Source organism: Scedosporium apiospermum (genome assembly GCF_000732125.1).
Source record: "Scedosporium apiospermum strain IHEM 14462 chromosome Unknown SEQ_SAPIO_0165, whole genome shotgun sequence".
Classification (NCBI taxonomy): domain Eukaryota; kingdom Fungi; phylum Ascomycota; class Sordariomycetes; order Microascales; family Microascaceae; genus Scedosporium; species Scedosporium apiospermum.
In genome coordinates this window covers 839502-853484 of record NW_015971866.1, presented here as the reverse complement: position 1 = coordinate 853484, position 13983 = coordinate 839502, and the positions used below count along the sequence as shown (strand labels likewise).

Sequence of the window (13983 nt, the reverse complement as noted above, 5' to 3'; positions counted from 1 at the left end):
AAGAAGAAACTGCCAACCACTGCTGCCGCCGTTCGACTAGACCAGACATTATACCCGAGACAAGAAAGGATTCAACGTAACAAAAACAAAAGAAGGGGAACAAAAAAAAAATAAACATGAAGAAGGAAAAGAAATAATCGCATGAAAATCGAATATCCCAGATGGGTAGAAACCCATCGAAGTCGGACAGGAAAGCAAACCAGGAACATAGTTCAAACCCCTTTTTTCTTCTTTTAAACCCTCCATCCAATCATGAGTTTTGTTTCGGCTCAGAAGTACAAAAGAGACACAGAGAGAGAGAGAGAAAGAGGAAACAGATAAAAGGACAAAGAGACGTTTCAACGGATGAGCGCCTAATCACCCAGGATCGACTCGTCATCAGCATCATCCTGAGGAGGGGCCTCGGGCTCACTCTCTTCTTGCTCGGCCTCCTCTTCCTCATCATCTTCGGGTGCGGCGAGGATATCCTCCTCATTCTCCTCCTCGTCGTCATCGTCATCGTCAACGACCATCTCGGCACTCTTCGGAGAGGGTTTTCCGCGAGGGGCCGCCGCATTCGTGGCGTTCGTCGCCGGCGCCGCCTTCTTCTGCCTGTCTCCTCCCTTCTTCTTGCCGGACAGCAGGGCAGCGACCTTAGCCTCGTCCAGGTACGCCACGATCTCCTTGTAGTTGTTGCCCAGACGCGTAGCATTCCTCTCAAGACGCCTCTTGAGCCGCTGACCGGGCGTGTGATCAAGCACCTTTGCCGAGATGGCGAGCACGAGCTTCCCCGTCAGCTCACAGAGGTGCTTCTCAGCCTGAAGCTGCGCCGACAGCCTCTCGGCGGGCGAGAGCCGATCGTCTTCGTCATCTTCATCCTCGTCCTCAAAGTCGATGGGGTCCTCGTCCTCCGCCGGCTCGTTGAGCACCCGCTTCGTCAGCTTGGCGTAGTGCTTCTCGACGCTCTCGAAGATGGCCGTGAGCTCCTTGACTAGGCTCGGTTCAATGTCAGACACGAGGCCGGCCACGCGGTCGAGGTTCTGGGCCTTCCACGCTTCGGTCGTGGTGTTCTCGACTACGGGGCGCAGCTGGCTGAGCAGGACGTGGAAGTCGCAGAAGCTGCCCGTGGCGCTGCGGCAGAGCTCGTCGACCGCCGTGCGCGTCGTGAAGGATACGATGAGGTTTCGTCGGTACTTTTCCTTGAGGTAGGAGAGGGCCTCCATGTCTTTCGTGGGCACTTGGCTTCCACTGCCGATGAGCCTCAGGATGGATCGAATCTTCCACATGAAATAAAACTGGCAGCCTTCTATCGCAAACCCGACGACTTGGTCCTCGGCTTCGTCAAAGTCCGGGTCCGATTGATCGAACTTGCCCCTGTGCACAATCTCCACCAGCAAATTGATGACCGAGGCAGACGAGTCTGCGGATCGCCCTTCGGTCTCGAGCACATCGATGCAGTCCGAGATGCTGGCAAGCTTCGAAATCTTGGCCAGGACGGTCCCCAGTTCCGTTAACCTATCGACGTCGAGATTGCCCCGGCTAGAGAGTTCGCAGTACTTGTCAAAGTTGCGAAGGGCCTCGACGACGTTCTCCCAAAGGGCGGCCAAGCGACCGTCCGTCAACTCCTCCAGCTCGTCGTACTGGCGAGCATGTAGGAGCGCCTTGGTCGCTTCTGCGAGGACTCGCCTGTCGTGATGCCTGTTGAACTGAGTGCTAATCTCGTCCAAGAGCTTCTCGTATTTGTTGGAATCTTGCCGCAGGGAGGGGAACAAGTCGAGATCGAGAACATGCTCCAGCCTCAGTACCAAGGTCGCCGTGTCCGGATCAGCGCCAAACTTGTTCAAGAGGCGCGGTATCGTGGTCGCCAGCTGAACAGCGGTATCTTCGGCATCCTCGGCAAGATCCGCTTTCGTGCGCTTCTTGGTATGGTCGTGGTGGCCGGTGGGGTGTAAGCTGAGCTTCGCAGCGGCTGCCATGATTTCGAGGAGAATAGCCTCTTCTTCTTCGGTGGGCGCAACGGCAGCTTTAACCGCCTCCTCAACGCTAGCCTTGCCTCTCTTAGATCTAGACTTGGCGCTGGTTGTGTGATCATATAGTAGGTAGCCGGCAACGGCCTCCCAGTCCTTCACCTCGGCCATCTTCTCATAGAGGACTTGGGCGGCAAGTGAAATCCTGGTATCGGGCACTGCGGCTTGTAATAAGGTGGCGGAGATGTCTAGAGGGGCTGGTGGATCCTGCTGGCCTGACGCCTCGATCTGCGCGTCGTACGCGGCCAGATTCTCGGCGAGACACTTGATATGGATCCATTCCTGGCGCGGCGTCTCATAATCGTCGACTTCGACAGAGCCAAACGCCTCTTCCACGGCATCGCTGCCGCCCACCTCTTCGACTTTGGCATCAACAAGATCCTGCACGCAGGCAGTGAAGAAGCCCACAACGGCCTTGCGCACTCGGAGGTCGCTGTCGAATATGAGCTTTCCAACGCTGTCGATCTCATCCGGTTCGAGCATACCGTTCTCTCTTAACGTTTCGATTACGGAGATGGCGGAAACTCTCACGGACACGTCGGCGTCCTTGGTGGCAATTTCGACGAGGCGGGGCCGGAACCGGTCGATGAAATGGCCCAGCTGCGAAGCGTCGCGTTTGAACATCCTAGTCAACTGCTTCAAGACCTCGTGGCGGGTGGAATGCATGGCATCAGTCAGCATCCAGCCGAGGTATCGCAGATATTCAGGCTCCATGAAGACGGTTGGGAGCTCCCAGATCCAGTAGCCGAGGGCCTCGACGCATTCGGTGCGAATTTTCGGATCGATGTCGCGATATCGGTGCACAAAGACTGTATCGAAGAAGTCTCTAATATAGTTTCCGCAGATCTCGCGATAGTTGTTAGCTTCGTCGAGGGCTTGCTGCATTGCCTGAGTCTTGGCCTTGTTCTTTCCTCGCTTGCTCGCTTGGAGCTGCTGCTCTACGCTAGTAATTCTGTGGTCAAGGATCGCGGCGACTTCGACGAGGCCGGCTTGAAGGGCGAGGGCAATAGTAGTGGCAGTGTGTCTGAAGGGGCGGAGAGTAGAGGACGACATTGTGGCTACCCATCTATGGATGTTGTCCATCAAGGATTCGTCGTTGTACAGTACGTCGGTGGTGTGTAGGAGGTTAACAAGAGAGGTGAAGAAGCCGTTGAGCAGGTCGCGGAAGGATTTCGTGCTCTTGGCTTTGGAAATCAAGGGGTAGTCGGTAATTTGTTGCTGCATGAAATGCCAGGTTAGTTCGCAGGACTTCTTCGCTCCCCTCTTCCAATTTTCACAACACTAGCGACATGGAGGGCTGGAGCAGGAAGGGGAAAGCATTGAGCGCGGGTGGGCGGTGGATCGGCTTACATCTTGCCAGACACTCTGGATGTCGGCTATGCGATTCTGACAATTGTCAGGGTCTCGAATATCATCTTCGGTCACGGAAAGATCGCATCCGCTGCATTGGAGAACACAGTTCACCAGCTCGGTTACCGCAGCACATTCGTCGGCGCGGTACCTCGTGAGCCACTGCTCGGCGACAGAATCGGACGAATCGCCAGATCCGAATATCTCGGCTGTGGGGGAGGGGAATAAGGTCAGTCTCAGTCTCAATCAAACCCGGGGCGTGTCCAGAGTCCAGAGCAGTAAGTGCACAATGGAAAAGAATGAGGAACAAGAAAAGGCAGATCATTGGTAAGGGGGAGGAAGGCTTCAAGAATGAGCTGGGGTGACGAACCGAAGAGACCTGTTCCATCCTCGGGCAAGCGCTCAATCCTTACAGTCTTCTTGGGTCGGCTGGGAAGGCTGGAAGGGTGTCCCGCGATGGTAGTTGACGCGCCGTTTGTCTTTACTCTTTTATTTGCAGGTTTCCTCGGACGGCTCGGCTTAGAAGCTTTCTTGTTCTTCGCTGTCTTCCGACGAGAAGGGGGAGAATGGTCATCATCGTTCTCGGTATCAACATCATCACTCGCGTCGTCATCCTGGTCGTCCGACATTTCCTCGTCAGAGGCGACGGGAGCTTCGTTTTCGACATCATCACCTTCCTGATCAATTCCCCTCTTGCGTTTGGCGGCGGAGTATTGCGCGGCGGCAGCGTCGGCGAGAAAGTTCTGAGGGGCTTTGACGACGCGTCCGGATCGGCGACGCGACGATTCGGGACCGGGGGACTGGCTCGGGCTCGCGTTAGAGTTCATGGTTTCACGCAATGGAAGTCGTGTCGATAGCATCCAAATAAGGCGACGAGGGTCGCGCGGGTTCGATGACGGCGATGTCACCAGTGGTGGATGAGGGCGACAGAGGAAGGGGGGGTATGTGTCTGTGTAGTGGTGTGCGGTGTGCGGCGGGCGGAAATGGGAAGGTTTAATGTTTCCTGCGTCGCGTTGAGACGGAGAGAAACTGTGGGCGGCGGAGTTGTGTGATTTGTCCAAATAAGGCGCTCCACTTTATTATTTCTGGCCACTAAAAAGTACAACGGGACTTGTCGACTTGGGGAAGAATCAAGGATAATGCGAGTACAAAGTACGAAGTACTTCGTACACAGGCACAACTGCTTGTGAGGAGGTACTAAGGCACGAGGCACAGCGAGCAGGTACTCAATACTGGGTTGCGAACAGACAGCAGAAGAGACCCTGCAAGGTACGAGTGCCCAAGTACACCGTTTAGATGTGGCTCTTTTACCAGACCCGCACTGTACTGGCGACGTCCAGTGTGCTCTCCAAGACAATGCACTGAATGATAGCCAGAGCGGACCCCACCGTGCCTGTGTCAGAGACAGACTGGCTCAGAGGCTCACCTTATTGAGTCGCTGCTGAGTCGTAATTGATTTGATAGCGCCAGGGCTGTTGCGGAAGCCGATAAGCCGCCCAACTGCGTAGTGTGTACTTCGTATTAGTTTATTACCAAACAAGTTTAGAAGGGGCTAATCTTGAATCTCGAATCTCGACCCCGAGAACCAAAACAACCTCCCGAAGTTCACGTCTCGGAAAAGCAAACAAGAAAGAGCAAAGAAACAAGAAAGAAGAAGAGGGGATTAACCCCGGATCTTGGCAGATCCATCCGTTTCCACCATCCCTCATTCTCCCCCATCCACCAATTTAAGAGCGTACATACCCTGTGCATAGTGGTGATGCGACTAATACCAATCAATCAATGGCATCGCCCTTCCCCAAATCCTCGTCACGTCCAGGCCACGGTCGAATTGTCGCAAAGCTCTTACCAGACGGGGCCACTGGACTCGAGACGACCGAATATCAGTATCCCCTCAAGCTCATCGCGCCGAAACCCGCGCCTCACCATCGCAGCGCTTCGGTCTTCTTGCTCTCCTACGGTGGAGGACTGGTCGGAGGCGATCAGGTGAATCTCACGATAGACGTCTGCTCAAATGCCAAGCTAAGCCTGGTAACGCAAGGCCACACCAAGGTGTTCAAGTCGGCTAGCCCAGACATTGTTACGAGACAAAATCTCACAATCAGCGTCCAAGACGGCGCATCGATATGCCTACTCCCGGATCCCGTCCAGCCCTTCAGGGACAGCGTTTACGAACAAGTGCAGGCCTTCACAGTTGCTGAGACGGGATCGGTATGCCTATTAGACTGGGTCACCCAGGGACGATCTGCCAGAGGAGAGAACTGGAGTTTCGTGAAGTGGCATGGTCGAAACGAGATATGGCAGGCAAGCAAGAGCGAAGGGGATAAAGGAAGACTGCTTGTACGAGACGCAGTGAAGCTCAATGGAAGGGATCAGCTGCTCACGGACAGGCCGCTCAAGGATGTCATGCATCAGCAAGCCGTATTTGGCACGCTCATTCTTCGAGGAGACCTAGTGTCATCTCTCGCGGGCTTCTTTCTGTCTGAATTCGCCGCGCTCCCTCGCCTAGGAGCCCGTGGTTTCAAGTCGACAAATGCGAAAGGCTCGGAAAATACACCAGAGTCGGAACTGGAATCGTGGAGGGCTGGGCGGTTAGCAATGGAGAAGGAGGAGGGCATATTATGGTGCGCCGCCAGTGTGCGTGGCTGTGTCATTGTCAAGTTTGGCGCGGCCACTGTGGAGGTAGGACGACGGTGGATAGGTTCGATGATTATCAAGGAAGGGAGCATAGCAGCAAACTTTGGGGACGAGGCTTTGTTCTGTGTGCGGTAGCTGGGTTAGGATTGATGTTATCAAGTCTACCGAGGTGTGCACGAGTGCTACTTGGTACATTGTGAAGCAATACAAAAGGTACACAGGTCTTGAATCATAATCCTGACCTTGCTGCAGTTCTCATCTGGGGACAACTGGCCCCCACCCAAGCCTGGTTTGGTCCTACAGGCTTGTGTCTTGATCCCTGTACAAGTACAAATCAAGGTACCCAGGTACTTTGATCAGTGCTCCAATGCCCCAAGCTCAATTGTTCTAGGGATAATTTTACCCCGCAGCCCCTCCAAGCTCCAGTGATTCTGATTTACAGTCATCAATAGAAAATAGTTTTTTTTTTCCCATCTTTTTTCTAAACGATACACATTCTCTTCGAAGCTTGGGACTCCTCAACACCCCAGACAGCTAAACAAAGCACTATCGCACAAGAAGCACAACCTACCTATTCAATTATTCAATTAAATCCTGCACCACCACCTTCACAAATGCCTGCGAGATACTAACAGTACACTGCAGTACGTGTGTGTGAAGTTAGTGACGTCGCACCGCAACAATGGTTCGAGGCGCTCCTTCCGGCGGTCGAGGGCGGCCTCGCGGTCGGGGTAGAGCCGCCGCTGCCAGTGCCAATACTCGCGCCTCTACCTCAACGCCCACCGCTCCAGACCCGACCTCTGCATCACCTTCGTCTTCCGCGACGCCCATTCCCCGTCCAGCCACTACCGCTTCCGCTACGCTTCCCGAGTCATCGAGCTCGAGCTCTACCATCCAGACCCAGCCCCAGGCTTCAACTTCGACGAATACGCGCGGAGCATCCAAGACAGCGGGCTCCTCATTGAGGCTACGACCCAAGGTTGTTCGAAGGAACGAAGAAGAGCGAGAGAAGCTTGCCCAGCAGGAGGCCAAGAAAGACTCCGAACGCGCCGCCGAGGAACGGAGGCTGAGAGGGCGACTTCGCTTCCGTGGTCGACGTGGTCGCGGTAGTCGATTCAATACCACCGGTCCCCGTATCAGCAAAGCGGAGCCCTCAGCCTTATTTGCGGGACAGCAAGGAGGTTCGTATGCCCTGTACCCACTCGCTGTCGCAGTTTCTACTTACTTCTGGTACTTTGCTAACCCTTGCCTTCTTCTTTTCTATGTAGTTCCCGGCTCTTCACGTGGAGGATTTGGCTTCGGCGGTGGCCAAGCCGGTTTCTTCCCCCGTGGCGGCGGACGAGGTCGTGGTCGCGGCTATAACTTCGAGAGCATCGAACGGCCCTGGGAGATGCGCATCAATACCGACAAGCTCGGCTCATCTACTCCCTCATCTCAAGATCAAGAAAACGCTGAGGAGGAGGAAATGACCTTTATGGCCGTCAACTCGCAGCCCGGACCGAAGCCCCTTGGCATTGCCCGTAGGGAAGTAAAGGAACCCGAGACCGTCGTTGTCACAACCGCCGAGCTCGAGGCCCAGATGAAGGAAGAAGATGACGAGAACCTATATGTCGGAGACTCTCCCGAGAGTCCTCCCGCTATGCCCCAAGCCGATGACAAAGTCTGGTCTGCCGCGCCTGAAGACCACGTCCAGGTTAAGACCGAGGACGGCGAATTGCGCAGCATCATCCCACCCCCCGGTGACATCGACTTTGATTCGATGAGAAAGGTTCCCCTTCCCCAGCATTCTGGGGACACTGGCTCGGAAGCTACAGGCGACGAGTCTAAACCTATTTCTATGACCGATTCCGACGGAGCGAAGCCCTCGCGCAAGACTAAGAAGTCTGGAGCGCCTTTGACGGACGAGGAGGAATGGAGACAAGAGTCTTACCAATATGTCCTCCGAACTCTGGCTGCCGCGTCTCTGCGTGATAGTGACGCCGAGGATGGTGCAGAGGACGAAGAAGCTGCCAACGCTCTTAACGATCCCCAGCCATTCCTCTGCAAGTTTGGCCCCATCATGCCTCCCCTACGTCCAAAAGTCCGTCCTGGTCCTCAAATTAAGGATGAACCCACGGATACGGTGATGCTCGATCAGCCCTCCGTAGACCTAACCGGGGACACGACCAAGGCCAGCGACGAGAACGCGAACGCGGACGCAGATATTGACGAATCTAACCCCTTCAAGTACGGCGGCTTCGTGGGCAAGCTCATCATTCGCAAGTCCGGCAAGGCCGAGCTCGACTACGGAGGCATCAAGTACCGAATGAGCCGCGGCATCAAGTCTTCCGGTGTCACCTCGTACATGCTTATCGAGGAAGACGAAGCGAAGAAGGTCGGACAGGACCAGTATGCCGGTCGCGCCATTGCCATGGGAACCCTCCTTGGCAAATTCAACTTTGGACCGATTTACGAAGAGCAGGAGGAGTGGGTCGTAGACGAGGAGGATTTGAAAGCGCCAGCTGAGGATGACGCCTAGAATTCTCCAAGCCGTCTTCCCTTCGTCTTCTCCGCAATGCACGAATCCAGGTGTCCGATGCGGTTTGTTTGCTCCCTTTCGTTAGGATGATTGGAAAAGGGAAGGGGGTAATATGTATCATAAAAGTACCTCCAGCTTTAAGGAGAAGACCCCGGCTGGATGATAATTTCTGCTTCTCAAGGTGCAAGGAGTATAGGGCGTTTTTAATAGGAATCCTCCATAGAATTGGGAATTGAAGATAAAACGTTTTGATACCCTGGTAGGAGGATCCCCTATTTCCTGTCTGTCTTATTCATGTGTCGATCACGGCGCCTGCTCACGGTGATCTGCAGCCATCCGGGATCTCTCTCGGCCTTCCCCACTTGCAGCGCCGAGAAGGGTGTTTTAATGTCGGGGGCCAAGGGTCCAGAAGTAAATTAATTCTATCGATCCGTTTTCTCGTTCTGGGTGAGAACCAGACAGGATACTAACACAGACAAGGATTCACACGACTAGGAGGCACTAGCGACATCGCTGCATCTCTTCCTCAGATTGCGCCTCTCAAAATGACAAGAGACGGCGCAGCACCACCGGACCCAGATGGGATCCAAATCCTTGTCATAGGCGCAGGCCTAGCCGGGCTCGCCGTATCCCTCTCGACCAAGCTCGCCAACCCATCCCACCAGGTCACCGTCTTCGAAGCAGCCAAAGTCCTCCAAGAGATCGGCGCCGGCCTCCAGATAACACCCAACGCGACCAAACTCCTCCAAAAATGGAACATCTTCGACGCCCTCTCCCCGGACGCAATGGAACCCCGCACCCTCACCGTCCGCCGCTACGACGGCACCAAGATCCTCGCGCACGAGCCCTCGATGCGCGAAGTCATGGATTCGCGCTACGGCTCGCCCTTCTGGGATCTTCACCGCGTGGATCTCCAGCGGGAGCTTGTCCGGCGGTGTCGAGAGCTTGGGGTGCGGATCGAGCTCAACCGGCGGGTCGCGGACGTAGATTTCGGCCCCGCAGGCGCAGCCAAAACTAAGGTAGCAGTGAAGTTTGAGGATGGCGAGAAGGTGGAAGGAGACGTCGCCATTTGCGCCGAGGGTCTGTGGAGCTGTACGAGGAGTAAGTTCCTGGGGAGGGAGTCCGAGCCTTTGCCGACGGGGGATCTAGCGTATCGGATTTCGCTGGAGACGAAGAATTTGAAGGGACCCTGGCGGGATGAGATTGCGGCTTTCGCGAAGTCTGAGGCCGTCAACTTTTGGATCGGGCCGGGGGGTCACGCTGTTTCGTACGCTGTGCGCGGCGGTTCCATCCTCAACGTCGGTCTTTTAAAACCCGACGACTTACCCCCTGGAGTCATCAAAGTTGACGCTAACCCCGAAGAGATGCGCGACCTGTTCAAGGGCTGGGATCCGTTCCTCTTGAAGATTCTCGACGAGGTCGAGTCCGTACAGAGGTGGCGGCTCCTCTGGGTCGAGGCGCTGGACGAATGGACCTCCGAGGACGGGAGGTTCTTCATGCTTGGCGATAGCTGTCATCCTATGCTTCCTTACCTTGCGCAGGGGGCTAACTCCGCGTTGGAGGATGGCGCCGTGCTCGGATATCTGCTTGGGAAGGTGAGGCGGGGGTCTATGGGCGTGCAATTGCCACGGGTTGCGGCTATGTATCAAGCTCTGAGGAGGAATAGGGGCATGGAGATACAGAAGGAGTCGTTTAGGCAGCGGGAGGACTTTCATCTTCCTGATGGGGAGGAGCAGGTTATGAGGGATGAAGTCATGTTGCAGGCGTTGAGAACTGGGGTGGTGCCGGGGGACTTTCCTTCGAGGTGGACTTGTCCGAGGGTGCAGAGGTTTTTGTACGGATATGACGCCTACGCAGAGGCGGAGGCCCTGTATCAGAAGTGCCCCTTTTGATAATAGTTGAGGACATTTGATGTGGAGGAGGCGGTGTGAGTATTCTTAAATCGATCTAGGGTATCAATTCATGCGTTGCCCATAAGGCGCAGTCTTTCTGCAACTCGCCAGCTAGCTTCTTTTCAAGTCTCCCCAACATGTCAAGCAACCCTCTCTCCCTCAAGCATTTCGTGATACATGGAGTCCCCTCCACACTCCAACAAGAATATACATAGAGGCATGTGGTCGTAGCCATGCCAATTCGCTGCCGGAACTTTCCCCAGGGCTTTTGTTCTATCGCTAGTCGTAAAATGTTTTTCAAAAACTGCCCACCGTAAAACTCCCAGGTTGAAAAGGGAAAGAAAAAAAAAAAGCCCAGGCCCAACAAAGCCAGTCAAGAATGTATAATTTTCGAAGAGGATACTACGCTCATCGCCCACCAGTACTATGACTGAGGGGCCCATGCTGGCCCGTAGGGTTCATCCCAATGATATCCATCGAAGACGTCCTCGTCGAGGCCCCCTCGTCCGAATATGGCGTTGCGGTGCTAAGCCGCGAATCCTCATGCGTCCATTTCGTCCTCTCGCCCTCTATCACGAACATTTCGCTAGTCGCGCGGCGCGTTCTCGAATCCTGCCCGAGCCGCTCGGTCTGGTCCGTCGTGATCGCGATCCCCGGCATGTTGGGCATGTCCACGGCGGAACCGAATCGGTCGCGTGTGGGGCTAAAGTTGTCGTGACCTGGTAGAGGCCTCATTTCTATACGATCCGCGTGCTTTGAGTTTGCTATGCGGCTTTCTATATCGTCTATAGTGTGCTGACGCGAGCGGTTCGAGACGCCGGATCGGACGTCGGCGCTCTTGCCTGTGCGACCGGTCGACTCGAAGCCCTTGAGGCGCATGGCGCGGAGGAGGGGTCGGGTGGTGGCGAGACTGGCGGCGATGATGGCGACGCCGGGCTCGATGAGGGTCCACATCATAGCATCAGTACCGGCAACTATAGAAGATGTTAGAATACGCGTTTATGGCTGACGGGCGGGCTACGAACATAGTATGTCCTCGGTGTCGGTGAGATTAGCGAGGAACTTCAGTCGAATAAGAGTTGCAATGCTCGCACTATTGCAGGCAGAAGACATAGCATTAGTTAGGGATAACATGACGGACAGAGAACTGGAGAAGCAAAAGCGCAACCATACAAGATACCGAGTCCAAGGATAAAAATAACGGTGAGTTTTGTCTGCTTCGTCATTTTCACCTTCCAGAGCATGGGAATCGGTAATAGAGCCTGTGTAGGAAGAGACAGCGCGTATTGTCAGTTAGCCTGCCACCAGTGATCAAGAACCGCAGCGTAGGAAGAGCACTCACGAAGAGCCAATCCGTAAGGATAGTCATGACACTAATCGAATAGGCCGCCGACACGATCTGCTCCGCATTGACGCACTTGCCATTGGGGATAGTGTAGTCCCATTGCGCGGCGACGGGAGCGCATTGGAACATGTTCCAGAAGAAGATGACGATGCTCCAAATCGTGACAACCACCAGACTGACCCAGAGAATGTACTTGTAGACCTTCTGTACGGCCAGTCGCACTAGGAAGATGGCGATGCTAAGCTTGATGAACATCATGTCGAGGATATAGGTTGCCGTCGCCAGGGCTTGCCACTACAAACACGGATATAGAATGGTTAGCTTGGGAAGCCCTGGTTCCAAAGCCCCGGACGTAATATCACCATTTGGTTCTATGTGGGATCGGCAGCGTGAGAGTACATACCATGAGAGAATCGATCTCGGCATCCTGTGGAAGAGCGACGTTGTGATGACCAAGGCCACGTCTCACACCAACTAGGATAAAGGCACATGAAAGAATAAAAACAATCTAGACGGCGAAAATATACAAGTTAGCTCCGTTATACCCAGCCATTGATCGAAGTTGGCCGTGAAATCCAAAGTGCCGCTCTCCTAAGAAGGGGATCCTAGAGATCCATCTCGCGACATCGCATCGCATTACCATACCTGGCCAAGGACCATGAACCAGTCGTCCAGCTGGAAGCTATTCGTCATAAACTGCCGGACATAGATTCGCAAGAGAACCGAAACCGAGCTGAGGGTAAGAAAGGCTATGGAGACAGCGACGAGCACGCCGCCGTTGTATTCATTGACGTCCACCCCGGCCATGTGAGGGTGGTGGCTTCGACGGCGAAGCGCAACTTTTCTCTCGAGACGGACGGGAGGGCGAGGAGGATACAAGAGCCAATGAAGAGGCCCGCAAAAACTGGAATTGGCTCTTTGCTTCGGGGAAAGAAGGTAGAGACGACTGGCATCGAGATGGAAGTCGAAGTCGGCTAAGGATGCCCCATTTCAGGTGCTGTGCGTCGCTTGCTCTCTGTCTCCTCTCTTCTTCCTGCCTTTTAAAGTTGGAGAAAAGCTATCATCAGACGGAGTTTCAAAGCGGGAATGACGGCGACAGAATTAAGTGCTACACAAGGACGATTGCGGATATGGGACGGAGGACCTATAAAGTGTTGGAATGCTATAATGGGCGCGAAACAACTTGTATCTCCTTGATGCCGTCGGCATGTAGAGCAGAGAGTAGCCCCGAGAAGCAGCAGAGGTAGACCAGAGGTCGCTAGGCTATGGATAGAGATAGTGTGCCAGAGCAGGAACGAAGTTCTCGTCTTTGTTTGGTGTCGAATATGAAAACCATGTTATGTGGGAGGGGCGGGTTCCGTGGATCTCTTAGAACAATTTAGTAGCATCGTTATTACATTTCAAATATAGACGGAAGCAAATCCGACACCAGGTCAAGGTAGTAGTAGGAGCGGGAAGATATCGGCTCTACGAAGTGAGACGAATGGGCCGCCGGGGTGGGTGGTAAGTGCCAGGATGTTCTCAGCCACCCCAGAAGACATGGGATGCATGAAGGAGAGAGGGTGAGGTGGACGCGATTCCGGATCCGTCGATGCCCACGGCTAGGCGTGGGTGGTACCTTGCAGCTGGGGCCTTTGTTTCGTTCAGACAGGGCCAACTGCTAGTTTTGTCCATGTGGTTGTCGCAGTCCGTCCCAGCCCGTTCGTTCCGTGCTCCCGATATTTACTAAGGCTGAAATTTCGGTTCTATTCTGTAATAATCGAGCCTAGGGACTGGTGGACCGGGGTGGAGGAAGGGCGGCAGAGAATGATACATGAGGTGTCTGCACAAAGAGGATTTTCCGGAGAGCTCCTGGACGCACACATGTGTTGGCTAAACCTGACATTGAATGAAGGGAGGTAATGGTGCGAGTCGTCGGTAAGCTCAACTGGTGGGATATGAGCTGTGCTAACGCCCGGCAGTTGAGGGTAGAGGAAGGGATATACAAGCCGACTGGCGTCGTTAGTTGCTGCCGTTGTTAAGGATGAGGGAGCGAGAAGGAATGCGATGAGTTCAAGTTGGCATCTAAAGCAATCCAAAAACTGATTGCCGTGTAAAATGGCAGGCCAGAGCTGCCCAATGCTCGTCTCTCGTTGAAAGCGGCCTGCAGTTCCCGGGCTGGATAAATGGGAAATTCTAGGCCAAAGCGCTTCTACGATATACTTCCAATAGATGGCATTTTCGCTTATCGAGTGC

The 13983-nt window shown here is 54.4% G+C and overlaps 3 protein-coding genes and 2 pseudogenes across 3 annotated transcripts; 3 read left to right on the top strand and 2 right to left on the bottom strand.

Moving 5' to 3' along the window:
* Positions 1 to 353: 353 nt before the first annotated feature.
* SAPIO_CDS10415 (STAG domain-containing protein) lies at positions 354 to 4183 on the bottom strand (the record flags this gene model as incomplete). The annotated part of the gene is made up of 3 exons (XM_016784004.1): positions 354 to 3224; positions 3357 to 3565; positions 3727 to 4183. 3 exons carry the CDS (start codon positions 4181 to 4183, stop codon positions 354 to 356), a joined length of 3537 nt encoding a protein of 1178 aa, XP_016638838.1.
* A 955-nt stretch (positions 4184 to 5138) lies between these two features.
* On the top strand, positions 5139 to 6128 carry SAPIO_CDS10414 (annotated as a pseudogene; the record flags this gene model as incomplete).
* A 547-nt stretch (positions 6129 to 6675) lies between these two features.
* On the top strand, positions 6676 to 8511 carry SAPIO_CDS10413 (uncharacterized protein; the record flags this gene model as incomplete). Its single annotated transcript, XM_016784003.1, has 2 exons — positions 6676 to 7174; positions 7262 to 8511. The coding sequence occupies 2 exons, from the start codon at positions 6676 to 6678 to the stop codon at positions 8509 to 8511; spliced, it is 1749 nt and encodes a 582-aa protein (XP_016638837.1).
* A 545-nt stretch (positions 8512 to 9056) lies between these two features.
* Positions 9057 to 10403, top strand: SAPIO_CDS10412 (annotated as a pseudogene; the record flags this gene model as incomplete).
* A 408-nt stretch (positions 10404 to 10811) lies between these two features.
* Positions 10812 to 12555, bottom strand: SAPIO_CDS10411 (uncharacterized protein; the record flags this gene model as incomplete). Its single annotated transcript, XM_016784002.1, has 6 exons — positions 10812 to 11377; positions 11429 to 11496; positions 11577 to 11665; positions 11746 to 12042; positions 12152 to 12175; positions 12394 to 12555. The coding sequence occupies 6 exons, from the start codon at positions 12553 to 12555 to the stop codon at positions 10812 to 10814; spliced, it is 1206 nt and encodes a 401-aa protein (XP_016638836.1).
* Positions 12556 to 13983: the final 1428 nt, after the last annotated feature.